Source organism: Pogona vitticeps, chromosome 13 (assembly GCF_051106095.1).
Source record: "Pogona vitticeps strain Pit_001003342236 chromosome 13, PviZW2.1, whole genome shotgun sequence".
NCBI classification, from domain to species: Eukaryota; Metazoa; Chordata; class Lepidosauria; order Squamata; family Agamidae; genus Pogona; species Pogona vitticeps.
In genome coordinates this window covers 15,346,245-15,372,427 of record NC_135795.1, presented here as the reverse complement: position 1 = coordinate 15,372,427, position 26,183 = coordinate 15,346,245, and the positions used below count along the sequence as shown (strand labels likewise).

Here is a 26,183-nt window from a genome sequence, read left to right as displayed (position 1 = left end):
GCTTAGCTATGAAAATCATATGTGTTCAAGGTGGCAGGCAGGGTGGGGCTGTTCGGATTTTCCCAAATTACTGTACTCATTCACCTTCACAACTGGGTGGCCTGGGGGGGGAATCAAGACCACCCATAGCTGGAGACGGGGGGGGGAGTGTTTCCTTTGAAAGGACAGCTGCCAAAATTGTCCTTAAACAGATGGGGTGTCCCTGGAACAGAAAGCCCTAGAAGTAACCTTTCCCCTTTCCTAAGTGGAGGGCAAAGGCTTTAGATCTCTGGGAGCTAAAATATGAATACTTCTGTCTTTGTACCCTGATAAGAGGCTTCCAAACTGCCTTGGATGCTACATCTCATGAAAGGGGAGAGATGGGAAAATCCACAACGCCATCCTACCCTTATGAGAGACCTGGGTTTAAATAGGTTCTCCGTCATAAAGCTCACAGAGGTCAAGACTCACTTTGCAACGGTAGAGAAGATAAAGTTGTAGGGATGACATACACCATTCTGAATTTCTGCAAAGCAGGGCAATATTAGGGTCCCCCCCCCAAATGTTCAGAGTAAATGAAATGGAAAGGGGTAAAAAACATATCTGTCCAAAGGATGGGGGATAGCAAATGACTACAAAAGAGCTCCCAATTATCGTTTCTTCTTTTATTAAAGAATTATGCTTTCTTTGTATCCATCACTGACTTGCATGACAGCCCAGCAAATCTGAAATTCACTACAAATATCTTGTGGCCTAACATCTTACTATGGTTCATATACACCAAAAGATACCTCTGGTATCTGAAGGTTATCACAAGTATTTGACAAACTATGGCTTTTGCATATTTTGATTGCCATTTTTCTGGTTCATGGAAACAGTGTTGGATCATCATCCATTTAACAGTTTAGTCTAAGATCTGAGTTTGGTATTTCAAGGGGGAGGGACTGTTAGTCTGGTACAAGGGTACCCCGGACAAAAGTAAAATGTGGACATATGGACCGAACTGATGCCCTATGGAATGGCATTGAGGAAATCTTTGGTTTGCTTCATACACAGCACAACGGACTGTGGGCAAGGAGAGCTGAGGATTCATTCCAGCCTGGACTTTCACATGATGGAATGAGCAAAGAAAGGCAGATGCAGGACAGCTCTGGCAACAAGGCTCTGCTTGAGCTGGAAGACAATGGAACAGTATGGACCGACTACCAGGTCGAAGACTTTCAGGGGCTCCAGGCCCGGCGTGTACCTGATAAGATGCTATGGTCACATCATGTGCCACAGACCAAAGGGGCGGTTTATTTTCTGGGAATAAAGAAAAGTGGAGCAATGCACTTTTCAGAAGTTCAGAATCTCCTGGCGTTAAGCCTGTTTGATGGCGTGGCAAGAACGGTCCGCAAAAGCCTTTGGGAGCGGCTGCTAACAGGGTTTGCTTTAAAAAACAACATGTTATTGTTCAGAAGATGCTGACTTCTATCACAATAACAGCAAAAAGAGAAGGCAGAATGTTTCAGAACAACCACGGACTCTAGGATCAATGGCTGGGGAGGAAGCTCACTGCTCTTCCTCATTATGTGCAAAGCTCTTTGAAGCTTAGAGAGGCAGGCATTTTTGAAAGCCGAGTGAAAATTATTTTAGAATGCAACACGAGTAAGACTCCCAGTGTTTTACAGGGGCAGGAAGTCACGGGGACTTTTTATATGACTATAATACACACAACCAAGATAGGAAAAGCCATCGGAATCGGCTGCAAAAAGCCTGGCTAAGATGCTCTCAATTTGTGATAGGCTTTTAATGGGCCACAGTAATCTGGTACACAATTAAATAAGTCTCTTATTTTGACACTGACTTGTCAAAGGAAAAACGACTTCCATTTTTAACTTAGCATATATGTCAAATTAAAAGTACTTCCAAATGCTTGGGAATTAAGAGAATTAAAAAATGAAGGCCAATATTTTAACTGAACTCCCACTCAACAGAAAGGTGGGGTTGTGCTGTCTGCGCACACAGAGGGTGGGTTTCCTTCAGCAAGTCCATCAGCTGAGCAAAAAACAAGACCTGTGTAAGTAGTGCAGTTCTGCCTTAGTCCCCTGGCAGGACTTTCCATTCAGTGGCCAAAGACGGTATAAACTGCATGGCAGGGTACTGCAGCCCATTATTAGTCTGATTTTGCCATACTGGGGCAGTGGGGGGCACGGGACGTGGGAGTAAACAGTCACCTCCATCAAGATGACTACATCATCATCTTCCTCATCTTCCCACTGCCGGTGAACAGGTATGTCCAGCATCACAGGCAAGTCTTCATCCGAGGAGTCCGATATGGTGATAAGCCCCTCGTCTCTGTGGTTAATTCTGTCTGAAAGAAAGAGGGCAAACTTACCTACCGGCTGAAGGTTCACAGCAGCTCATATATATTTACTCTTCATTCCTCAAGTGAAATCAGTTTCCTGAATTGGCATGGTCGCAAAGTGCAAGAAGAAGACCAAAGACACCTAGGAAACTCTATAGCGTAGCTTCAAAAACAAGACTACATCTCGCACAGATCTTTAGTGCTGAAAGTATACCGCCTTGACCACAGCAAGCCAGCTGACTACTGCAAACGCAATGTAAAAAAAAATACAATAACCAACCTAAACCTTGCAAAAACTGAAATAAGCAAAGGTTGCTTGCTAGGAACATGGCAGGACTTGGTTTTGAAATATCAGCCCTTTACAGCAGGGAATCAAGAACTTGTTCTTGGCATGACTACTATCGGGTGGAACCAGCATGACCAGTGATCAGGGATGCAGAGAACCCAACATCTGGAAAGGCACTGGATGCCCCTCCTTGCTTTAGAGCTCTGTACTCTATAAAAAGACTAGCACGTTCTAGAGAGGTGGTTACAACTGATGATGGATACCGTAGGGACAAGGATCCATGCAGTAGAACCTGACATTGGGTGAAAGTGACCTTAGTTAAAACCTCCGCTACTTATTTAATGGTATGTCTACATCTGGGCAACATTCAGAACCTCGCTTAAAAGACTACCATAGCTTTCAAAGGACAAATGCACAGAGATACCTTTTGTTCTTTTTCAGGCTAGATGTTAAAGAAAAAAGAAACAGATAGTAAAAACAAAAGTGGAAGGGAAGTAATACAAACTGACTTTGTATTTGTTTGGGTTTTTTAAAATACTGTTTCCCTTTTTTGTTTCTCTTGAACATCCCATCTACAGAGATGTTCCCAGCAACTCAAAAGCTTGCAGCATGAAAAGGAACACAAATAAAGATACTGTTCTTTTCATTTCGTTATTGTCCAGCGTCTTGTAAGGGGCGAACATACATTTAACTAAAACTAGCTTGCACTGAGATTCACAAGAGGGATGCACAGCTGTGACATACAAGCTGCTGCATACATCATCCTTCCATGTTTTTACTATTCACAGCAGAGAGAACGAGAGAGAGAGAGAGAAAAAGCTACCAACGTACATACCTTTCCCTCGGTGGCTCCGGAAACTATTCAGATCAATCACCTCTTCTTTTCCACCTCCTTCTTCCATGATAGAAAGCTATGCATGCAGGAGCCCAGACGTGGGCATGGCCCTCACCGTCCTTCAAGAGCACCTGGGAAGGAGACCATCATGGTCACGATACCTGATATTTCCACCACAAAGAGTAAATTCTTTGTCCCGGAGTTTTACGCCAGATTTGCTTTTTCGCCACTTGCTGAAGATCGATAATGGAGTAAGAATTCACAATACTGCCGAGCTTTAGTGTTAATGGAAAGGTAGCATCAGCTTCATGCAATCCGTACAATCCTTGCCCAAATATGAACTAATCCCACCAGCAGTTGCTAATCCCTCCTCAAACAGAACTTGTTTGCCTGAAGATCCACCCGGCGAGCACAGAATCTAATTTTTCAGGTGCCATTTGCTTTCCTTAGGCCGGAGAAGGCGGCACATGCTCACCCGGGAGCAAACCATGTCCACCCACAGGGGGATGGGCGGGACGTCCAAGCCAAGACGCCTAGGAGCCTCTTTCTATCCCTTGCAGGGCAAAAGAAAAACTGGCAAGTGGTCCATCTGAAAATGATTCTGTCCCTGGGCCTCTGCCACAGGCCCTCTTTGTTGAGCATCACATTGTGAACCACTGCTGACTTCACGTGGGTCATTTCCAAAAGGCACCACACAGCTATCCTCTCCTTTCCTCCCTGACAAAACGGTAGCAGGAGCCACTGGAAAACACACAGGAGGCGCAAAAGGAAAAGACCACCGTTTGGTGTGCTGTGTGCAATCATGCCCCATACAACTGACGGCGACAGTGTTTTCAAAGCAGCTAAGACTATCTGAGTGGTTTTACCAGTGCTGCTGCCTTCCCCCACTCCATGAGCTTCTAGGGCCAAGGCAGGAATTTGAACCCAGGACTCTCAAGCCCTAGTCCATCACTCCACCCACCACACCACAGTGACTAAATACAGCAGCTCATACTCTCTTAAGTGTCCTGCGTCAACGTGATCATGCTTTCTGGAGCAAAGTCATGTCTTTTTACCCTGGACACAACGCTGGAACCCGATTTCCTGGCTTAAGCAGTGAGGGGCCTGCCAAGCAGGGTACACAAAGTAGTAGACAGAGAGGTTATTAGGTGTAGAAGATGGAATGTGTTCCACTCCCAAAGGAAAATCTTTTGCTCAAGAAGCAAGCAAGCAAGCACTTGCTGTGCTGGGGGGGGGGGGAGGGAACACCTTAGTAACATGAAAGAGAACTGAAGCAAGAGCCAAACCAAGCATGCTTAAGAAATGAAACTGAAAGCTCTCAGACCTCCAGGACAAGAAACTGACACAAGATAATGGGGAAGAGTTCAGGGAGTGCGGAGAATAGTTTACAACAGGACGTGGGAGGGCAGCTGTGTTTCCAGAAACTGAGATACCAAGCTGAACTGCAACCAGTTTGTGTCACATAAAGGGAGCAGTATATGGGGACGTAACACTGAACACTGGAGGAACTGCAAAGCCTTGATTTCCCTATGAAATCGGGGAGGCTAGAAAAAACATCTGTGGAAAGTTTCCTTCAACCTCTGCCATGACCGTCCGATGTACACCAATTTGCACTTGGAGAAGCACAAAAAAATTATATTGAATTCCACTTAAGACAATGGGGTCTCCTTTGCTACTGAAGGGTGTCCAGCGTGGCTAAAAATATAACCAAGATACAAGCGACCAAGTTTAAAATCAGATAAAAGCCATACAAGAACAGAGAAGCCGTTAAAAATACCAAAACAACCCAGAAAGTAAAGAGAGAAAATAGTTTATATCATAACACACTGCAAAGACAAGAGCTTTCATTTTTCAATGCAACTCCCAACACCTCCCGATGTGCCATACACACTCCCAGGGGCAATGGAGGGGGGGAACTTTAGTGGTATTCTAACTTTGAGCAGCCCCCCACCTTAACTGACAGCCTTTTTTTAAATTGGTTTATCTGAACAGAAATCCCCACAGTTACCTGTGTCAGTTAGAACTGGCCCCTGCAACGAATTCTTTCTCTTAACAAACAAGGTGACGGCCTGCCAGCCATAAGACAACTCAGTCAGATGGCATTTTATACAAGAAGAAATCTCTCCTCTGTGCTCTCACAGGTCAGAGGTTCCCCAAAGGTTGACACCTCCACCAAGGCCACAGAAGTTGAAGAATGCTCCTTTGAGGCAGCATCCTGGAAAACAAGACGGCAAGGGACCCAGGTCCAAAATGCACCCTATTTTAGCACACAAGGGCCAACCAGAAGGCCAGGAGGGGGCAAGGCTGGCAGTAAACATACCAAAGAGGATCAGGAGTAATTACCTATTTCTATGAGCTGCAAAATCAAGCCGTTTGATATCCTACCTAGACTACAGCCACCTCACACTCTAGGAAGAAGTTCCTATGTCTCAGTGCTATTCTTCCTGATGAAGCTTCAGCACATCATGAAGAAGCCTAGGGAACAGGCTTTTTTTCCTTGACGCACTAGATTTCTATGTGTGAAGCATCTCTCTTGTTGCAGAAGTGAGCATCTATCTAAACATGCCAGTTTCCACCCACAACAGCAATATAGGTCAGGAAAAAAAGCTTCAGCACATTTTTGAAAGTTTTGTACCAGGCTGATCAGCTGTGCCATTCGTCGTTCTTGGAAACAGCATTCTCATTTATTTATCCCTCTGCCCAGTTCCCGGAACGTTGCTACTTAAGAAAACACAGTTTTCCACCAAATGCCTTTTCTCCTCTTATGGTGAAACTGAAAAAAAGACCATACTCCTGACCTGCAAAGTCAAATTGTTAGGAGCATCTGTGTTCACTTCCCTAAAAGGATCATGAGTTTTTGGCAAGCATTCCCTGAAGACAAATTTCTCACAGTACTGCAGCATACCGTACCTTTAAGCATGCTCAAAACTAAAGCAATAAGGGTGGAAGAGCCATTGCTCTCAATGCATGTATTTGTTGCTGATATGTGCAATCACACAGCTTTCAGCTTTGGAGAAACCTGATGCATTAATGAGATCCAAAATGCCATATCCTTAACCGTGGTGCTCAAGTCTTGCAAACACAGCTTGGCTGGATTCCTTTATGAGTCAATCCATCTCATGTAGGCTTTCCTCATTTCCTATTGCCTTCAACTTGTCTTAGCATTTCCATCTTTTCCAGTACAGTGGTGCCTCGCAGAACGAGCGCACCGTAGAGCGATGTATTCGCTCTACGGTGATGCTTTTCCGATCGCTAATGCGATCGCAGAGCGATGGCCCCAATGGGCAAAAATCGCAGAGCGAAGGTCGGTAAGCGGTTAGCTTATCGACCTTCGCTTTGCGACCCGCCGATCAGCTGTTCCACGGCTTCAAAATGGCCGCCGGAACAGCCGAAAGGGCCGGGCACAGCGTTTTTGCGCCCTTGGTAAGCAAGGGGAGGGCGCGAAAACGCTGCCGGAACAGCCGAAATGGCTGCACGCAGCGTTTTCACGCCCTCCCCTCGCTTACCAAGGGCGCGAAAACGCTGCGCCCGGCCCTTTCGGCTGTTCCGGCGGCCATTTTGGACCTGCCGGACAGCTGATCGCGTTTTCACGCCCTCGTTCAGCGAGGGGAGGGCGCAAAAATGGCTGCCGGCCATTGAAAAACTTCGCTGAACGGTGAGTAAATCAGCTGATTGGAACGCATTAAACTAAGTTTAATGCATTCCAATGGCTTTTTTCTTACCACACAGCGATGTTTCACATAGCGAGGGTTAATCCAGGACGGATTAACCTCGCTGTGCGAGGCACCACTGTATAAGCTGATCCTGAGTATTTATTCCCAGGGGAAAAAATTAAGCCTTTGGGCTGTACCAGAACTGGCTTATCCAGCTGACACCAAGTAACAATACAGCAACCTGTCAACACAAACAAACACACACACACACACACAATCTTTAACATAACAGCTTTTCCCAGCCAAGGAAGCTCTAGAGGCATGCAGAAGAGCAGGAATGTGGGAGAGATGAAGAGCTAGGAGGATGGGAGATGGCTTGTGGTTTTGTACACACAGGTAAAACTTTTCAATTGTGTATATAAGCCTGGCCAACAAGGACACAAGTAAGATACAAGTCTGTGCCAATAAGGAAGGAAACTTGCAAACCAACTATTCCTTTTACCTCATCACTGCCTGCAGGCAATGTGTGCACAATATGTAACTAAAATTCATACACCTAGGCAGGAAGGATTGCAAATATTTGGGGCCAGTTTAAAAAAAAGTGAACTGCTATGAAAGACAAGAGTGCCATTTCCATATCAAAAGACGTGCAGTCCAGGCACAGCTTAAAGGCTAGTATCCTCCGCATGTCCAAAGATTCCTGGTAATAAGGGTTGAGCAACACTCTGAAGCAAAGCCGGCATCAACAGGTGACTCTTTCCCTTGGGCAACTGTCAAGGGTCCTGAGCTTCAGAAGAAACTAGCGCTTGGCTCCCATTTTCTGGTGCTTCCATCTGCGGTTGAGAGAGTGCCTGACAACCACCATTTCAAGGGCCCACAATGACCACCGCATCGCATTGATCCAGGGCATTATGGGGGAATTAAACTGCTCCCAGCCAGCCCAGCGCGGATCAGACTATGATGCTGGCCACCTGCCGGGGAAAGCCCACTGGGCAAGTAACCAACACAGGGGCCTCCTGAGAGCATCTGGCCAAGGTATAATGTGGGCCGAATGAACCACCTCAGAGTCAAGCCAAAGGAGCTTCATACAAGAAACATGGAAGTCTAACATCCCCCTCTCCCAAAGACCCAAAAGCAGGCCAAAATATTCAGGTATCCAAAGAAATATATACAAGAGATATGGCTCAGGAGAGGACCCATGCTCTAGGCCACTAAGGGGAAACCTCACAGACAAGCTTTGCTGAGGAAGATGGTAAGGAAAAGCAGCTGCACAAATTATGGATGAAGGAAGGTAAAGTAAGGACCGCATGGGTATGCTCCCCCACAAGAGGACAAGTGGCGGGCACTGTCATCCCTACGGGTCTTAAGGGGTTGAGGTTGGCATGAAGGCTTGTGAAGAATGTCCTCCTCGATTTGACAGCACTTGCTCAATGTTTCCTAGGAACCACAGATTCCCAGCGATTTCAGAGGCAGAAGAAAATTCTCTTCCGTACACGAAGTAGACACCTCTTCCATCTATGAAGAACCAGCTGCTTTATCCTGCTGACGCCTACCTGCGGTTCATAACACTTTCTCCTGCCCTGATCACACCGAGTTAACATCTCAGACATGTTGAAAAAGAGTTAAGACATTTTCAAGCTAACAAGCTCGCTCACACATGCGCACCGCTTCGCACACAAACATTCTTAACTGGGATTTGTGGGAGTTTATTTATTAATTTCTATTCCACCTTTTTCCTTATCCAAGGACCCAAGATGGCTAACGTAACAACAAGAAAGAACAATAGATTCAGGAATTAAAGTATTATATTATATATTAAAATATTTTTTAAAAAACCAGTTTCCACAATAGACCAGGAAGATCTAGGACACTCAAAATGCAACACAAGGCATTCAAAAAGGAAAGAGAGTGCCAGCATGCTCAAATATAATACAAAATACAAGAGGAATAAAGGTGGCCCACACACTATTGGACAAAACATAACACACACTTTCATACTACAGTGGTACTTTGCAAGACGACGACCCCACTAAACAACGAATCCGTATAACGATGACTTTTTGCGATCGCAATAGCAATTCGCAAAACAGTCATTCCAATGGGGGATTTTCGCTGGACGTTGATTAGGTCCGTGCTTCGCGAACCGTTTGTTCGCAAGACGACAATTTTTTCCGATGATCGTTGGCTCCGCAAAATGGCTGCCCATCCGGATCCATGCTTCGCAGGGCAGCCATTTTTACAGCTGATCGGCGCTCACAAAATGGCTTCCCTATGGGCGATCTTCGCTGGACAACGATTTCGCTAAACAGCTATTTCAATGGGACAGAGTATTGTTGTCATGCGGGGCACCACTGTATTTGTAACATACACATTTCTCCCAAGGGCATTTCATTCATCACCCCACATACTCCCTGTGAACCAGACCCCATGCCACATTTCAGGTGAGGGACGGTATTTGCTTTCTCCTGCGCAAAATGATTTCAGTGCAAAAAAACAAACAAACAACTCTCTAACACAGTCCTGGATCCCCCAAATATTAGACTACAAACTCCATCAATCCCCAGCCAACAATGAGAGATATAGTCAAACAGCTGGGAATCCAAACAGCTGGACTAATCCAGAGTTAGAAAACATGCTCCATGCACCCCCACGGTCTCAGTGAGACGGTATTGCATTCTCAATTTTCATCTGTTCCTGGCAAGTTAACAAATGGTGAGGCATTATAGCAGAGGCAGTTCATCCACACCACAAGGGCCACAGATTCCCCAAGCCTCTGGTTCGAGCTCTCCTTTGAGTTGTATACAGCAAGGAAAGGGCTGTTGAACGATCACACTTCTCTTTTCAAACGCTGTATGTGTTTTACAACACAAGTGGCCTAGAGAAAAAGAGCATCCAGGATCAAAGCAGCAAAGGTGGCATGCCCACAGATTCAGAATCCACTTCCATCAACTGAGCTTGCCTCACACGTAGACCTATGAAGGTAGGGTAACAGCTCCTCGCCCCACCATTGCTGCAGATACCAAGTGATAGATTCTGAAGGTGGAAAATCTCTGAATTCACAAAGCCATCTTCCCCAGAGTCCCGTGCCCTCCAGCTCCCCATTCTCCCCACCCTCAGAAAAGTTTGGATTAGGTTGAATTGCTGCCTTTGTGTTCCCTGCCTAGGCAACTAGGGAACTCGGGGTGGACAGACTTTACTCATGCATTGAAAAAGGAGAGGGGCGAGCTCATCCTTGCAATGACAAGCAGCTACTTTCCAAGGAGAAACGGAGCAACCATTTGGAGAGGGAAACATGATGATAGAAAGGGGGTGGGAGGGCAGCAGAACAGGGAGGACAGACGGGGAGACCCAAGGAGGTTTGTGAGAACAGGTGGAAGCGAAGGCAGCTGGGAGGCGAGGAGAACCATAGAGCAGGAACAAAGGGGCACCGAGGAGGAGGAGGAAGACAGGAGAAGAAGCACAGAAGGTGGGAGAGAAACGTGGACAGGCAAAGGTGGAGAAGGTAAAAGATTCAGGATGATTACAAGAGAGCGCTTTAGGAAGTGAAAGCAAAGCTTCCTAATAACTCGAGAGCCGGCCCAGACGCACATAGTAGGATTTCTTTCTTTGTAAACATGTGCAGGCTTGGGGAAAACAAGAACAGAAGGGTGACGGAAAGGGGCTAGCTGCTGTCAGTAAAAACTGGACGAAAAAGAGGCTAATAAGGACACAGCACAAAAGCAAGAGGCACCAGCAGGGAAAAAGTGCAAAGGAGGAGACCAGAGGAGACCAACATATTAGGAACACAGGAAACAAGCTCGTACTGTTGTGTCCAATGATCGTGGCTCCGTTGAGCTCACTGTGATCTATGCCTCTGCAGTGGGTTTACGGGGGGGGGCTGTAAAGAACTATCAGGACTTGAACTTGGGACTTTGTGGGTAAACAGCATGTGCTCTACCCCCGCTTCAGTTCTTCCTGGTTTCTGAGGGAAGGAGGGAGCCCAAGAACAAACAGGAGAACAGAACGAAGCTGGTGGAAGAAACCGAAAGGGTCTCAAGGTTGCCAAAAGCAAAGAATGGGAATGATCTTTAAAAAGCAAACAAACAAGAAGGGATTTGGGAGAACAAAAATGAAAGTAAAGGGTCAGGAGGTTTGCAGGGCAAGACAAGGGAAGGGTAGAGACTGGCCATCCTCTCACCTACTGGGACATCTTGCCCTTTTGCCAAGGGATGGTGGGGAGAAGGCGACCAGGACACTGGAAATAAGGAGGGGAAAGATGGAAGTAATACGACAGGGGAGTCATCAGCAGGACCCAAGTTGGGATATGTATGAGAAGAATAAAATGGTGGCAAGATAGAAACAAGAAAGTGGGTCTGGAGGAGGCGATGAGGGGAGAGAAAAGAGAGCGAGAAAAAGAAGACTGAAACAAGGCTGCTGAAGAAAGACTGCTTGGAGGAACTGGATAGGAAGTCTAAGGAAGTGAAGGGGGGGGAACCCAAGAAGGGCCGTGGAAGGTGCCAACTGGTTGCAAAGCCAGAGGTTGGGAGTTCGAATGCCTCCTGGGAGAAGAGCCAGGCCGGGGGGGGGGGGCCCTTGGGCAAAAGCTTCACCGTCCCAGGGATGATGCCTCCAGAAGAAGGGAAGGCTAAAAAACACTTGGGAGCACTCTCTCTACCTAGGGAAGCAGGGGGCAGGGGGGGGGGGGGAGAGTGAAGGCAAGGCTTCTGGAAAGGTGGCAACAGAGGGACCCTGGATGGGCGGAAGTGGAGGGAGGAGAGGCAAGGGGTGGGGGTAGTTGGGGTGGGGGGGAGAAGAGCCGGAAGGAAAGGAAAGGGCTGAGAAAAGAGAGAAGGAAGAAAGAGGAGTGCAAATGGAGGGAATGGGGAGGGGGGTGTTTGAGGGAAGCCCCCAGAGAATCCCCCGGGGACTTGAAGAGGTTTTGGGGGAGTGCAAGCAAAGGAGGGGGGAGGCGGATGATGTGGGGGGAGGGAGGGAGGAAGGACGAGCCACCGGGGGGGGGGGGCAAAAGAGAAGAGTGCTGGGGGGGGAGGAGAGAAATGGAAGGAAGGGGGCTCAAGGGAGGGAAGGGTGACATGGGGGGCAGCAAGGGCGGCCTTGGGGGGGTGACTAAAGAGGAGGGGGGCAGGTCTCCCCCTTCAGCCACCCCCTCCTCCCAGGGAGACCCTCCCCCCTAAAGGGCAGGCAGAGAGGGAGGAAAGGGGTCCCTTGGGGAGGGTGTCTCCTACTACTCACCAGCCCCCGGCCTGGCTTCGCCCTCACGGGCCTTCCCTCCACTTGGGCCTTCCCTCTCCTCCTCCTCTTCCTCTCGTCCTGCCCTCACCCTCACGACCCCCCTCCCCGGCTCGCTCCCCCCTCCGAGCCCCCAACGGCGGCGGCTCTTCTTCCTCGTCCCTTCCTCCGGTCCCACCTCCTCCTCCTCCTCCTCCTCCCACTTCGGGCCGCCGCCGCCGCCGAGGTCAACGGTCCGGCTCCCTCCTCCTCCGCCTCCTCCTGACGGACGGCTCGGCTTGTCAGGCTCCTTCCGGCCTGCGGGCCCGCCACGTGACCTCCGGAGAGCGAGCGGCGGGCGGGGACCATAGAGAGCCCCCGAGAGGAAACAGGGGGAGCGGCGGCCAGCGGCGCGTCTCTCTAGGGCCACGCGAACCATAGAGCTGCGGAGGGCGGGAGGCCGGGCTGGGCCCTGCGTGCCAAGCTCCGGGGGGGGGGGGGGTCACGTGACGCCCCCTAGCGGAGAGCCGGCAGGAATGGGCTGGTGGTTCTCTTGCGGGTTGCACTGCACGTGCGAACGTGGAGGGAAATCTGCGGGTCAAGTTGGGCTCTTCTCTGCTCCTCTACCCCAGCCCATTCAGAAATCCAACCGGTGCAGCCCTCCCACCCCAACTTCTGATGGAAGGCTCTACCGGTTGTACTTCTGCCTGCCAGCCAGGCAAGGCGGTAATCCTGAAGTGGCTTGCCCGGCTGGCAGGCAGAAGTACAACCGGTAGAGCCTTCCATCAGAAGTTGGGGTGGGAGGGCTGCACCGGTTGGATTTCTGCATGAGCCCTTCTTGGGTCTGAGAATGGCTTCAGAGAGATGGCTCTGATCGCAAAGAAAGGGCACCTTCCAATCACTAAATAGAAAACTGGTGACTTTGTCCTCCCTAAAGTTGGGCAGGCGATACTCTTATCAGGGATTCCCGTGGTTGGGTCCCCAGATATTCTTGGACTACAGCTCCCAAAAATTCTGGCTGAAGGCTTCTGGGAGTTGTAGTCCGAGAACATCTGGGGAGATCCAGGAATCAGCTGTTATTACTCTTGTCTTTATTTATTTTGAATTCTTGATAATGGATGAAATGGAGTGGGCGGAGAACTGGCCAGAGTCTTCCACACATAGCCTTGCACTACTAGATCAGCAAGTATTTCTGGCTCATTTAACCATGATGTTAAAAATATTAATAAAATCCTTTTTCCTGCCTAAGCTATTGAAATAAGAAAAGTGATAGATTTGTATGAGAACCCCACTCTGGTACTGAAAACTGTATGTTATGTGCAGTTGTTCATAACTAACTTCTAAAATCTAGCACTACATTGTGAAATAAAATACCCTGTATCGGGAAGTTTTTGTTGCAGAGTTTTAAATTTTGGCTAATATCCTCTAGCTGCATCTCTTAGGTGAAGGGACTTACCAAGCAGAATTAGCTTCAAGTCCTCCCAGCGTAGACCACCCCTTTTGGTCTCCTCAACTGGCACTTACAGTCTCAATAACTCACTCTGAGACACAGGTAAGAGAAAACACAAACCAGTTTCATTTCCTCATAGTTGACCAGATTAAAACAGTGTACAATGGTGCCTCGCTTAACGACAATAATCCGTTCCAGGAAAATCACTATTAAGCGAAAACATAGTAAAGCGAAATTTTAAAACCCATTGAAGCCCATTCAATGTGTTCCAATGGGCTGAAAACTCACCATCCAGCAAAGATCTTCCATAGGGGTGGCTATTTTCGGGTGCCTGTATAGCAAAAAAATGGCTCCTAAAAACAGCGGGGAGCCATATTGTACACCCGGCAGCCATTTTGAAACCCGACGATCGGCTGTTTTTAGATCGTTGTAGTGCAAAAATTGGTTCCCGAGGCAGGGAACCGATCATCATGAAGTGGATTTTTCCCATTTAGACCATCGTTTTGCGATAACAAAAACCTAATCGTCAAGTGATTTCCTCGTTAAGCAAGGCAATCGTTAAGCGAGGCACCACTGTATTGTACAAAAATGATTGCTTACAGCAACAAGCCTCAACAGACCCACCGCCTGGCTCCACCAGACTCCTGCAAACTATGTTTTCACTGCACTCATTGCATAGCTCACTGAAAAGAGCGGAAAAAATGATCAAGCATAATAAGAAAAAAAAATAGAGAACAAAACCTGGGCCAACCCAGCCATTCTGCAACCAGACTGTCAGCCATCTGATGGGAACATGCTCACCAATCATCCACAGACCAATCATCTTGGGGTTTATGACAGAAATAAAGAACTGAAAATGCACCTCAGAGACCAACAGACAGTTGGAAGCCATTTTAAGGGCAAGCCCTCAGATCAAGGACAGCATACATTTAAAAACTGGGAAGGGAAAGGAGAAAAATCTCCTAGTTTTGAACAAAAAGCTGTCAGGTGGTTTTTTTGTGGAGAAACAGGCCACTTTAAAACGCAATGTGTTAAGAATAGAGGTTTTGGGCAACAAAAAGAGAATTTGAATTTGCCTAAGGAGGTAAATCGCATAGAGCAGAATGAGGCCCTCACAGGGGCAGATGAAGTGGGCGCCATAGCAACCGCAGTTAGTGCTAGAGCAAAGAACCCAGAACAACAAGAACCACTCCCAATAGCTCAAATTTGCCAGGGTTATTTGATTGAAAGTAACCAGGAACATGTCAAGAGTGCTATAGGGAATACTCATTCCCAGAAAGAAAATAAAGAAATGTCTGAGGAAAAATTTGAGTCCTCTGATGTAATAATAGGAGGGAATAATGAAATAGCTGATTTGGTGACAATGAAAAATCCAAATGAAAGAATATTTAAACAGGAGCAAGAAACTGATCCAACATTAGAACAGTGCTTTAAATCGATTAGTAAAGATCCAGTATCACCGGAGAACCCTGAGAGATACTCTGAGGCAAAAGACCTTTTATATAGGGCGATTTTGATCAACCCCAGGAGAAAAGGGGAGAGCCTACAGAAATTACTAGTTGTTCCTTCCAAATACAGAAAGGAAATAATAGAAAAAGGACACACAGACACCTTATCTGGACATTTAGGTATTGCAGAAACTAAGCAAACAATATCTCAGAAGTATTATTGGCCAAAAATGGGAAAAGAGATAAAAGAATTCTGTCGAGCTTGTGTCACATGTCAGAGAAAAAGAAATAGTGAGGATAAGGCAAATAGGGAGGACAGGAATAGGGATGATTATAAAAATTATATGGAAGATATTGATAAGATTTTTATTCAACTGAGACAGGAACACACTGAACAACAGAAACAGGAACACAGAGAGGTGTCAGAACTTAGAACGAATGAGGACGAGGTGAAACTTGATATGTTGTGGGGGGACAATCCAGCGGGCTTCTGCTCCTCCACCTCCTGGTGAGGGAAGGTCTGTTTCGGACAGGAGGGCACGGCCGCTGGTGCTGGTGGCAGCCCCACTTGGAACTTGAGTGCCTGGGGGAGTTACGTTTTGGTGTATAATTTGCACATTTGAAGCCCAATCTTCACCAGACTCGAAGGGATTGTAGAGAAGAGCCAGAGGAAGCTTCCCAGCCTTGGGAGGGAGGGAGGGAGAGAGGGGGGGGGTGGAGGGAGGGAGGGAGGGAGGAAGAGACCTTTCCCAATCTGCATCAGCCTCTCATCATGCCCCAGCACCCTCCCCGCCCATTTGATCTTACTCACTGTGGTCTCTTCTGGTTAGTGATGCAGGAAAAATGACTGGTCAGATAGAACAAGTTGGTTTTCCAGAACTTTCTGATCTTGTCCTCACCAGACCCCAATAAATTTTCGAAGGCAGTCTGAAAGCCGATGTCCTAACCTGGGAAGGGGTTTTAAAGGATTAAGGATAAATCATGTGGTGACCGTATAAGATACCATGTCAGCCTTCTAGTTACTTTTGGATAAGATTGAGAAAGAGAGAGAGAGAGTGGTTGTTGTGGGTTTTTCGGGCTTCTTGGACATGTTCTGAAAGTGGTTCTTCCTGATGTTTTGCCAGTCTCTGTCCTCTGCATCTTCAGAGGACAGCAACCTGTGCTCTGGAGCAACCTGTCCTCTGAAGATGCCAGCCACAGAGACTGGCGAAACGTCAGGAAGAACCACTTTCAGAACACGGCCAAGAAGCCCGAAAAACCCAGAACAACCAGTAGATCCCGGCCGTGAAAGCATTCGCGAATACACACACACACACACACAGAGAGCTTTCCCAATCTGCATCAGCCTCCCATCATGCCCCAGCACACTCCCCGGCCACCACGTGGAGCTGCCATGCCAGGAGAGTAAACCATCCAGGACATTACCATCAAACTGGGACCCCCTGCTCTGCCAACAAAGAGGCCTCAGTAAGTTTGAGACCCACCATATTCAGGTCTCTTCCTGGAGGCGAATAGCAGTGCAGCATTTATTGAATATTTATTTACTTATAGCAGCACAGCATTTATTGAAATGGTTGGTTGGTTGGACGGTTGATTAAACATCTGTGTATAGACCATACTACTCAGTTCCATGCAATTCAAGGGGTAAGTGTACTTCTGAAGAAAAAGTTTAAAAAAAAAAATACACGTAACAATGCCAGTAACAAGCAACTGGGATCTTGGAAATATAACTAAACACTTCCTAAAAGTAACTTCACAGGCTCTGATCTGTCCATAAAGAGAGAGTTGGAAAGCTAGAGAGGTAGGTACACAGAAGCCTATCCCTGCAGCGGTGGATTGACATTACTGTCCAAAATGAAATAGGTTGTTAATCTTTTTCTCTGGAAGCAAATCACAATGGAAGATTGACTGATGAGAAGCAGAAATCCTTTCACCTGCATGCAGAGATGTTTCAACTCATCCTGTGCTTTTTCCCATTTCCTATGGGTCCCATCACCTCCTGGGAAATAAAAGGGGAAGACATGGAGGCAGTGACAGATTTTATTTTCCTGGGCTCCATGATCACTACAGATGGAGACAGCAGCCATGAAATTAAAAGACGCCTGCTTCTTGGGAGGAAAGCGATGACAATTCTTGACAGCATCTTAAAAAGCAGAGACATGACCTTGCCAACAAAAGTCCGAAGAGTCAAAGCTATGGTTTTTCCTGTAGTGATGTATGGAAGTGAGAGCTGGACCATAAAGAAGGCTGACTGCAGAAGAATTGATGCCTTTGAATTGTGGTGCTGGAGGAGGCTCTTGAGAGTCCCTTGGACTGCAAGGAGAACAAACCTATCAATTCTAAAGGAAATCAACCCTGAGTGCTCACTGGAAGGACAGATCCTGAAGCTGAGGCTCCAATACTTTGGCCATCTCATGAGAAGAGAAGACTCCTTAGAAAAGACCTTAATGTTGGGAAAGTGTGACAGCAAGAGGAGAAGGGGACGACCGAGGATGAGATGGCTGGACAGTGTCACCGAAGCAACCAACATGAATCTGACCCAACTCCGGGAGGCAGTGGAAGACAGGAGGGCCTGGTGTGCTCTGGTCCATGGGGTCAAGAAGAGTCAGACACGACTAAACCACTAAATGAAACGAAATGAAACGGACATTCAAAGTAGCATGCTTCCCTTTCTTTCCGGAACTATCTCATTGTATCTGCCAGCCAGCCAGAAATAAATAAGAAATCATGCTGCATTTTTGTGTTTCTTTGAATTTGGTGACTGTTACAGCCAGCTATGATGTCTCCTGTCCTTCAAGGTTTTGGAGGGAGTTTAACATCCAATAGTGGGAGGAAGGCGGGACATCAGTGGGTGGAGCTGGGATGGATATATATTGGGGAAAGTGTGTCATGAGGGAGTTCTGTTTTAAGTTCTGCTGGAGCAGTTCTGTATTGAGTTTTGTGGAGTTCTGTGTGAGCTCTGTGTTCTGTATGAACAAACATTTAGAGTCTGTTTATGCTAGTGTCTTGATTTAAATAGTCTCTTGTTTTATTTGTTTACCAATCCAAGTGTGTACCAATCAATAAATTTTAGTTCTTTTGTTTTTAAAATCCATTCCTGTCTGTGTGACTCATTATAGGGAATGGTTGGTGGCAGTCTACCTGAAGTGTGAGAGAGTGTTGATGTAGTGTAACAGGCCTCCTTGGTGAAATAGAGAAGGAGGTTGCTACATGATAAAGTGGTGCCAGCGTTGTGGGATTCGAAAAGATCCAGTGAAGCCGTGGCTGTGTTGTGCCCAGAGCAGGGGGGTTAGTCAGGGAAGTCTGAGTGAAGGTGTGGGTTACCTTCTAGGACGTGTCTCACGGGGAGAACGTCTAGTAGAGGCGCGCTGAAACTCAGACTGGGGACTAAAGATAGGGAAGCTCTGAGGAGACATTTTGGCGGGAAAAGCGTCCCAAAAGGGCAGAGGCTGTGGTGTGGCTGGCCTGTCCTGAGTTTGTGTAACTCTGAGGGGGCAGAGCAGAAGCCAGGAGACAGCTACGCTGAGGGAACTTTCCATTTTGGACAGCAAGCCTAAAAAAAAGAGAGGCAGAGCTGTATATTTTACGATTGGTACCACAGACAGAGAAAAAGAAATTTTACTCTGTTTATTAAGAGGCCTAGCTGGAGGCTGAAGCCTGGCAACAGTAGCTACAGTAGCTTGCCAGTGCTGGTAGAGCAGTAACTGTAGAACAGACCCACTGACAGGAAAAAAGTGTACCTTTTAAAATCAAGGCCTGTAAGTTGGAACAGAAGCCTGAGGGAAAATTATGCCTCTAACCCGCAGTCAGGTTGTGGAAATGGGGGACCAGGAAGACCCAACACTAGTGGATAATGGGTCTGAGGATGATTTTGGCTCTGTGCAAGAGGAAGAATCCTCTAGAGGAGATTTATCAGATCTCAGAAATTTGGAATTAGCACAAAAACATGAATACAGAATGAAAAGATTAGAAATCAGAAGAAAAGAAAGAGATGAAATCAAACAGGCAGAGGCAGTTGCCAGGAAAAGGGAAATAGCCATGAGGATGAAAGTGATGGAACTGAAACACCAAATTAGAATGGTACAATTAGAATTGGATTTCCTAAATAAGTTTATTAACAATTTATCAGTTGAAGAAATGTCAAAGAAAGAAAAGTATGAGGTTCAGGCCAGGCAAAGTGAGCAGGATCTTGAAAAATATAAGCAGCAAAAAGACATTAAATTAAAAGAAATCAGAGCTAAAACTGAAGAAAAAGTAAAGAAGATAAAAACTAGGGCTGAGGAAGAAATTTCACAAATCAAGGCTGAGTTTGAGGCTAAGCAAAAAGAACTAGATTTGAAAATAAACGCGGTAGAATTGCAGCTAAAAAAGGAACAAATGAAATTATCAGCCCAAAATAAAAGTGCCAATAATGATTCAAATCCTGAGAGAAACATATCTAAATCTGCTGAATGTATGAAAGTGGAACAAAACTTATGTAATTCTGAGGGAAAATACAGGGGGAAAACATGGGACCCTAAGTACTCCAAAGGGCAAGTCCAGAGCCCGCCAAAAATGGTCAGCCATTTTGTGGAAAAGCAGTCAGATCATGGCCAGCCTAAGAAACAGATTTTGGAGGGAAAAGAAATTTCTCCTCAGAAAGTGAAGTTAAAGGAGGCCCAGTCTGTATATTGTATTCAGAACAGCCAGATAATGCCAGCTGAAGTGAATGCGGTTGCCATGGAAACGGAGCCAGCAGCTAGCTCTTCTCAAATTGATACATTGCCAAGTACATATTACAATGAAGATTTGCCAATAGCTGAAATCAGGCATTGCCTGTATATTCAGACAAATTCTCAGTTACTGGAATCAGTTGGGGTTTCTTCTCAAATTCCCACACCTGTTCTTATTGGTACTGACTTATTCAAGCATGTCAAAAGTGCCTTTGTGATTACTCGAGCACAATCTGAACAAATTGAAGCTAGTACTGGTACTGACTCTCAAGAACAAGAGGGAAACATACCCCAAGCGCAGGCATTCTCTTTAGAAATACCTCAGAAAAGTGAATTTGCCAAGGAACAAGTAGCAGACCCCACCTTAAAATCCTGTTTTGAAAAGGTGGATGTTAAAGAACTGTCACCTGAATGTCCTGAACGTTTCATTATAAAGAGTGGGTTGCTCTACAAAGAAAAACTGATTAATATTTCAAAAGGAGCGCCTGAGACCAAAAGTCAGCTGGTTGTTCCTGAAAAATATCGTCCTATGATTTTAGAAAAGGGACATGCAGACATTTTCTCAGCTCACCTGGGGATTAACAAGACCAAATAGAGGATAGCCCAAAATTTTTATTGGCCTGATATGGGAAAACATATTAGAAGCTTCTGCCAGAGTTGTGATTTATGCCAGAGACAGGGTCATAACCTTGACAAGACTAAAGCAAAGCTGTGTCCCTTACCAGTAATATCGATGCCTTTTAAATGGTTAGGGGTAGATATTATAGGACCATTGCTCACAGTCACTAAGCGAGGGAACACATTTATTTTAACCATTGTGGACCATGCCACTAGATACCCTGAGGCGATTACCTTACGAAATATAGAGACCCAGACTATAGCAGAGGCTTTGGTAGATTATAGGAGTAGGATGGGTTTCCCTTCTGAGATAATCACAGACTTAGGAACCTCTCATACATCCAAGGAGGTTGTTACAGTGACCAAATTCTTGGATGAGCAAATGCCTACAAAATGCATAAACAGGAGGGATGGTGTATATAAATTAAGAAAAAAATGTTTGCAGAAGAGTTGCCAGCATCTTCATGCCCAGTTTTCTGCTTGCATGATAAACTGTGTGTCTCTCTCTGTGTGTATCAGAGGCAAATTGCTACTTATGAGATGCTGCTTGCATTCTCATCCACATTTCCAGTCAGACCATCCAGCACACCCAGAGATGCCACCAGCACCTTGTCTATCAGAAGTAATTTGGTCTTATGTGACTTCTCATACACAATTGTAAACTGACAACAAGATTCTGTATAGTGTATATTTGTGGAGGAAAGAGTAGAGCTTGGAATAGTTACTTTAGAATAGTTACTTTGGGATAGTTACTTGGAATAGTTACTAACATCTCCCGGAATCCTCCAAACAACCTGACTATTGGTCAACATTGGCCAGCAGTGTCCGTGGATTCTACATATTGTTGTCTGAAAAAGGAATATTCGTACGTCTGGGGGGAAATTGTATCCTGACATGTATAAGTAAATTACAATGCACATGGAAATAGGTACAAAATTCTGGTGCAGCCATAAAGAGAAACAGGACAAGAATATTGCGGGGAGCTCAATTGACCAAGCATGCCCCTATAGAGACATGGCTTGCTCCAAGTCAACAAGGGTACTTTAGCCTCAAGCCTGGGAGGAAGATCGCTTTCTTTCCACCCTTCTTCCTTAGGTCAGCAGAATTCAAGAGCACGGGTGCCAAGAGGTTTACTGGGTTGCAAGAAGATGTGACTTTCCTGTGACGTTGTTCTAACTGGTCCCAGAATGTGCGCACCCATCCCCAAGCATCATAGCATAACACAGTGATCGTATTAACCAGAAGGTGCCAGAAAGGCCATTGTGAGACATGTTCCTCCCTGATGGTGCCAACAAGCTGTCCCCCCACCTCTGCTTTCAGAACCCCCAAAATTCCATCCAAGAGCTTTCAGGTTGCTTAGATTGAGAGCAGTGGTTCCCAACCTTGGCTCCTCAGATGTTCTACAACTCCCAGAAATCATGGCCAGAACAGCTGCTGGTGAAGGCTTTCTGGGGGTTTTAGTCCCAAAACATCTAGGAACCCAAGGTCTGGAACCACTGAGTTAGAGGTTGGCTACCACAAAACATTCCCCTTGGCAACCAAACCATGGTGTTGGTCAAGATGACTTGAACAAGTGTTCAGAAAACGACAGCTGGTTCAGAGGAACGTAGAAGCACTAACACAAGAATCGGCGTGCACGGTTAGACCAAAGACCTACCTAGTTCATCATTCTGTTCACAGTGGTCAACCAATAACCTTGAGGATGTCTACAAACAGGATATGGACACTAAGCTGCCTCCTGCTCATGCTCCACAGCTGCTGGTATTGACTAGAAGTAGTATTTAAACATGGGTACCTATATGTGTATCTACTACTTTGAAATATCATTTCAGGTAATGTAGGCAGTGTATAAATTGAATTAGACACGATTAACTCATTATGAATAGCTACAGCTTTAAACAAAAGGGGTGTGGAAACATCCAGTCAAACTTAATGCATATAAGGACAACATCTCAGATGTTCCAAAAGGAAGGGGAATTTCTTCCTCATTTTTTTAAATATTTCAGTTTATTTATTCATGTTTACATCTTCAACTCATGAGTCTACTTTAAATTGCATGGCAACCTTCAGCAACCTTGTCTTCCAGCTAGGGTGACTCTTTCTTCATGCCAGTTTTTAAAAAATTCAACAGTTTTCTCTTGGGATTTCCTTGCTTGCCATCTCCATGACTAGGAAGGAAACTTTCTTTTTGACTTTGAGGAATACCGTATGTTTCTTTTTAATGAGGTGGAGACAGGTGCTCAGTCATACGCAAGATAGCAACTGGATTTCGCCTGGAGCAAAGTAACAAACAGATATCTTGGTTGCGCTTCTGAGGGGAAACATCTGAGGAATTTTGAGGTAGCACAACAAAATTTGATAAGTCAAAAGAAATATCCGAGACATTCTGCACCACATTCCAGTAAGTAAAGTGGGGGGGAGGAATGCATTTGGGGACAGAATTGTTCTTGACACACATAGTACTACACCTGCTGCGATATCCAAAGTCAGAATGGCCACCATGACAGCCACCCTCCAATAGGTGAGGGACAAGGTGAAGTGGGTAAACAATGCCCTTCAGCACTCTGTGCGGGACCAACAGGACAATCTCTACATGGAATAATTGATAGACTTAATGGTAACGCATAAAAAACAGTTTCAGAACATTTCAGCCCACCTGGATTCTCTTTGAATGACCTAAATGTGACTGTCGTTGGGGGGGGGAGCCATTACAGAACTAGACTTGAAAGAGAAACAACTGAGATGAGATATATATATAGATGCTGGAGATCCATACAAAGGGATTAAACATCAGTCAAGGTTTCCTAACTCATTACCAATTGTGAAACCCTACATTGATTCTTACAGTGGCCACATGTGTCAACAACGCTGTTGTTCCCTTGTAGACTCATTGACTGATATCTGAAATTGTTGACAGACCGATGATCCTAATCCTTTACCGATGTCCATTGTATGTATTCCCAGCTGGTCTTTGGACCATGTCTAATAATCATATATTCATATTCATACTTTACATGGTCAGAATAGGATAGTCAGTCTAAGATCTGAGGAAGTGGACTTGAGTCACGAAATCTCAAAATATAGCAATTTGTCTAGTAGTAGGGGTTGTTTGCTTCTTTTCTCTGGTGTCTTTGTAGAGACTAGCACGGATACTTCTACAAAAACTACCAAGTCGAAGAAGTGTTGCTAATGCAGACTCCTTTGGACCAGGCTATGAATCGACACATCCTTGTCAGCTATAACGTCTCCTGGAAAGGGTGCTAGAGATAAAAGTGATCCATCTGTACTTACACGCTCAGCATAAACAGGACCCTGGGTTCTCAGAGAGACCAATTCTGCCCGTGGTCGAAGCCAGGCATTAAGCAGATAGTGGTTGGCTGACCTGTCAAAAAAATAAATAAGTGGTAGATATCAAACACAGATGTTTAAATAACAAGATCAGAGGAACAGCTGGATGGAAAGACAGTGTAGGGTTTCGAGATGTCTGGAAGAGGCTGGTTCTCCCCATAAAAGATTTGTATTGTCATCCCTTTGCAATTTTCTAATCACTAGACAAAACAGTGATGTAAACTTCGGGAGGAGATTAGAACACGTCTTTTGCTCTGAGAAGCTAATCCAATATTCATCTTTGGGGAGGGGTGTTTATTTTTAAATAGCATTCAAAGTACTGTATATTTTCCTTCTCCCCTTTGCTGCTGTGAAAGATGCTAGCCTTTGAGCTTCTACGGGGAGATCAGACGAACGACCCTGGGTCCTTTTCTTGACCTAATTATTTCCATGATGGAGAAGTTCATACTCAGGGCTTGGATTGCGGCAACTGTAGTAATAACTTTTCCAAGCTCTTCTTTCTTCATTCCAATCCATCTCCAGATTTTAATGTTGTTTTTCCCCAAATCATCACAAAGGAAATCCTGAATGGAAGCAAGCTGGATTGGGTTTCTTTCTATGACTGAAGGCCAGCTGTGCACAAGTTTAAATCTTAGTGAAATCAGGAAGCAATCGTGAGTGCTTAAATCTGACCAAATTTTGTCAGTACATAGGTTTTATTTTTAATCCCTATTCAATCATTTAGACAAGTAAATGTTAGGTTGCATTTCAGGCAAAACTTTCAGCCAGATTCTAGCTCAATGGATGAAGCACTACCAGGCTTTATGACAGCTCACAATAGGCAGAATCTGTCTTTGGTCTTGGCAACCATTTTCAACAATGCAAAAGAAGCTGACAAAAGTACATGGATGCAAACCATTTATGAATCCCAACCTCCAAGGAATACTATAATTGCATGTATTTATCAAATTACCAAGTAATTGTGCTAAAGCAGCTCGGGTTAAACTACTGCACAAATTTTAATTAAAATTCATTTTCTGTGCATAAAATAAAAGGATTTCATGGAGCCGTATAATTAAATCTCAACAGGGTAGTTGTAATAGAAAATGTCAATGTTTAACCTGCATTAATTGTGTAATACTATTTGGCCTCATCTTCTTGGTAGCTTTTTTAGTTGATGAGAAAGGAATATGATTTAGGAGTGGGAACTTAAAAGAACTTAAAAGAAAAATAAGCGATTTTTGCCCATAGGGGCCATCCGTATGCGATCGCATTTGCGATTGCTAGAACGTCCTCGTTATTCAGATTCGTCGTTCTACGGTGCACTCGGTAAGCGAGGCACCACTGTATTCTGTTTTGTCCTTGCTCTGCCCACCATTGGTTGCTATGTTTTCTCTCCCACCAATCACAATGGGCACCAACACCCCCCCAGACATTGGCTCATTCAACTTCATGATTCTGTGATTCGAAGAAGAATGACAACAATATACAGTATCATCAAATCAATTTTGATTTATAGTTTTCCAGGCAGCGAAGACTCAGAAGTGGTTCACCATTCCCTTCTTCTAGGGGCATCCCTGGGACTGTTTGGCTTGCCCAAGGCCACCCGAGCTGCCCGTTCCCCCTAGAGGCACAGGAGAGAATCGAACTCCCAGCCAATGGCTCCACAGCTAGATAGCTAAACCACCGAGAAATCCAGTAGTCATATGCCTTTATTACTAAATACCTACTACTACAGTATTACTAGAGCCAAGATAGCTTATTTGTGCAAGTTTCGCCTAATAAAGGTATGACTCTAGGAATAGATTTTGGCATTTTTCATTTGGAACTCAAGAAGTTCGACTTTCTAAAAGCCAAGCTGTCCAAAATAATGAAGAGTCCCTTGTTAGCTCCACGGCTTATATTTTGCGAGGACAACAAACACTAGTTACACAAAATATGTAATAATTGCAGTTTGGCTAGATCGAGTATCGCCCACTGGGAAACAACATTAAAAATTAAATGCATTGCGAATGACTGTGATGATAGAGTATAACAAATAGCCCTGGCGGAGAAGCTCTCTCAGCAAAACCAGCTGGCTAAAAGACTCGCCAAGCAAGAGATCATTTTAAATGAAAACTCATATCCATTTACTTCCTTTGTTAATAGACACAAGGATGTCCAGCCAGCCATCCTCCAGATCTCAATGAAAATATACTTTGGGATGATTTAAGCTTGTTTTCATCAGAACTTAATGTAAACCTTATCTTCTTCCTGTAAAAACATCATAAATGTCAATTGCCATTAGGCTTGGTAAATACTTCCCCAACTTGGCAGCATC

At 45.4% G+C, this 26,183-nt stretch overlaps 1 protein-coding gene across 5 annotated transcripts in view; it reads right to left on the bottom strand.

Moving 5' to 3' along the window:
- The window catches only part of RNF216 (ring finger protein 216), an 83,374-nt gene extending 70,689 nt beyond the window's left edge, over positions 1-12,685 (bottom strand). For 2 of the 5 annotated variants that reach the window (XM_072982839.2, XM_072982841.2), the window contains exons 1-3: positions 12,333-12,481; positions 3,448-3,578; positions 2,196-2,332 (exon numbers count right to left, since the gene is read on the bottom strand). In XM_072982839.2, the coding sequence (XP_072838940.2) occupies positions 2,196-2,332; positions 3,448-3,514 (204 nt within the window). In that variant the 5' untranslated portion in view covers positions 3,515-3,578; positions 12,333-12,481. Of the gene's footprint in view, positions 1-2,195; positions 2,333-3,447; positions 3,581-12,332; positions 12,482-12,507 lie in introns of those variants that run through there. The other 3 variants (XM_072982840.2, XM_078381263.1, XM_020802403.3) reach the window with 3 other exon arrangements.
- Positions 12,686-26,183: the final 13,498 nt, after the last annotated feature.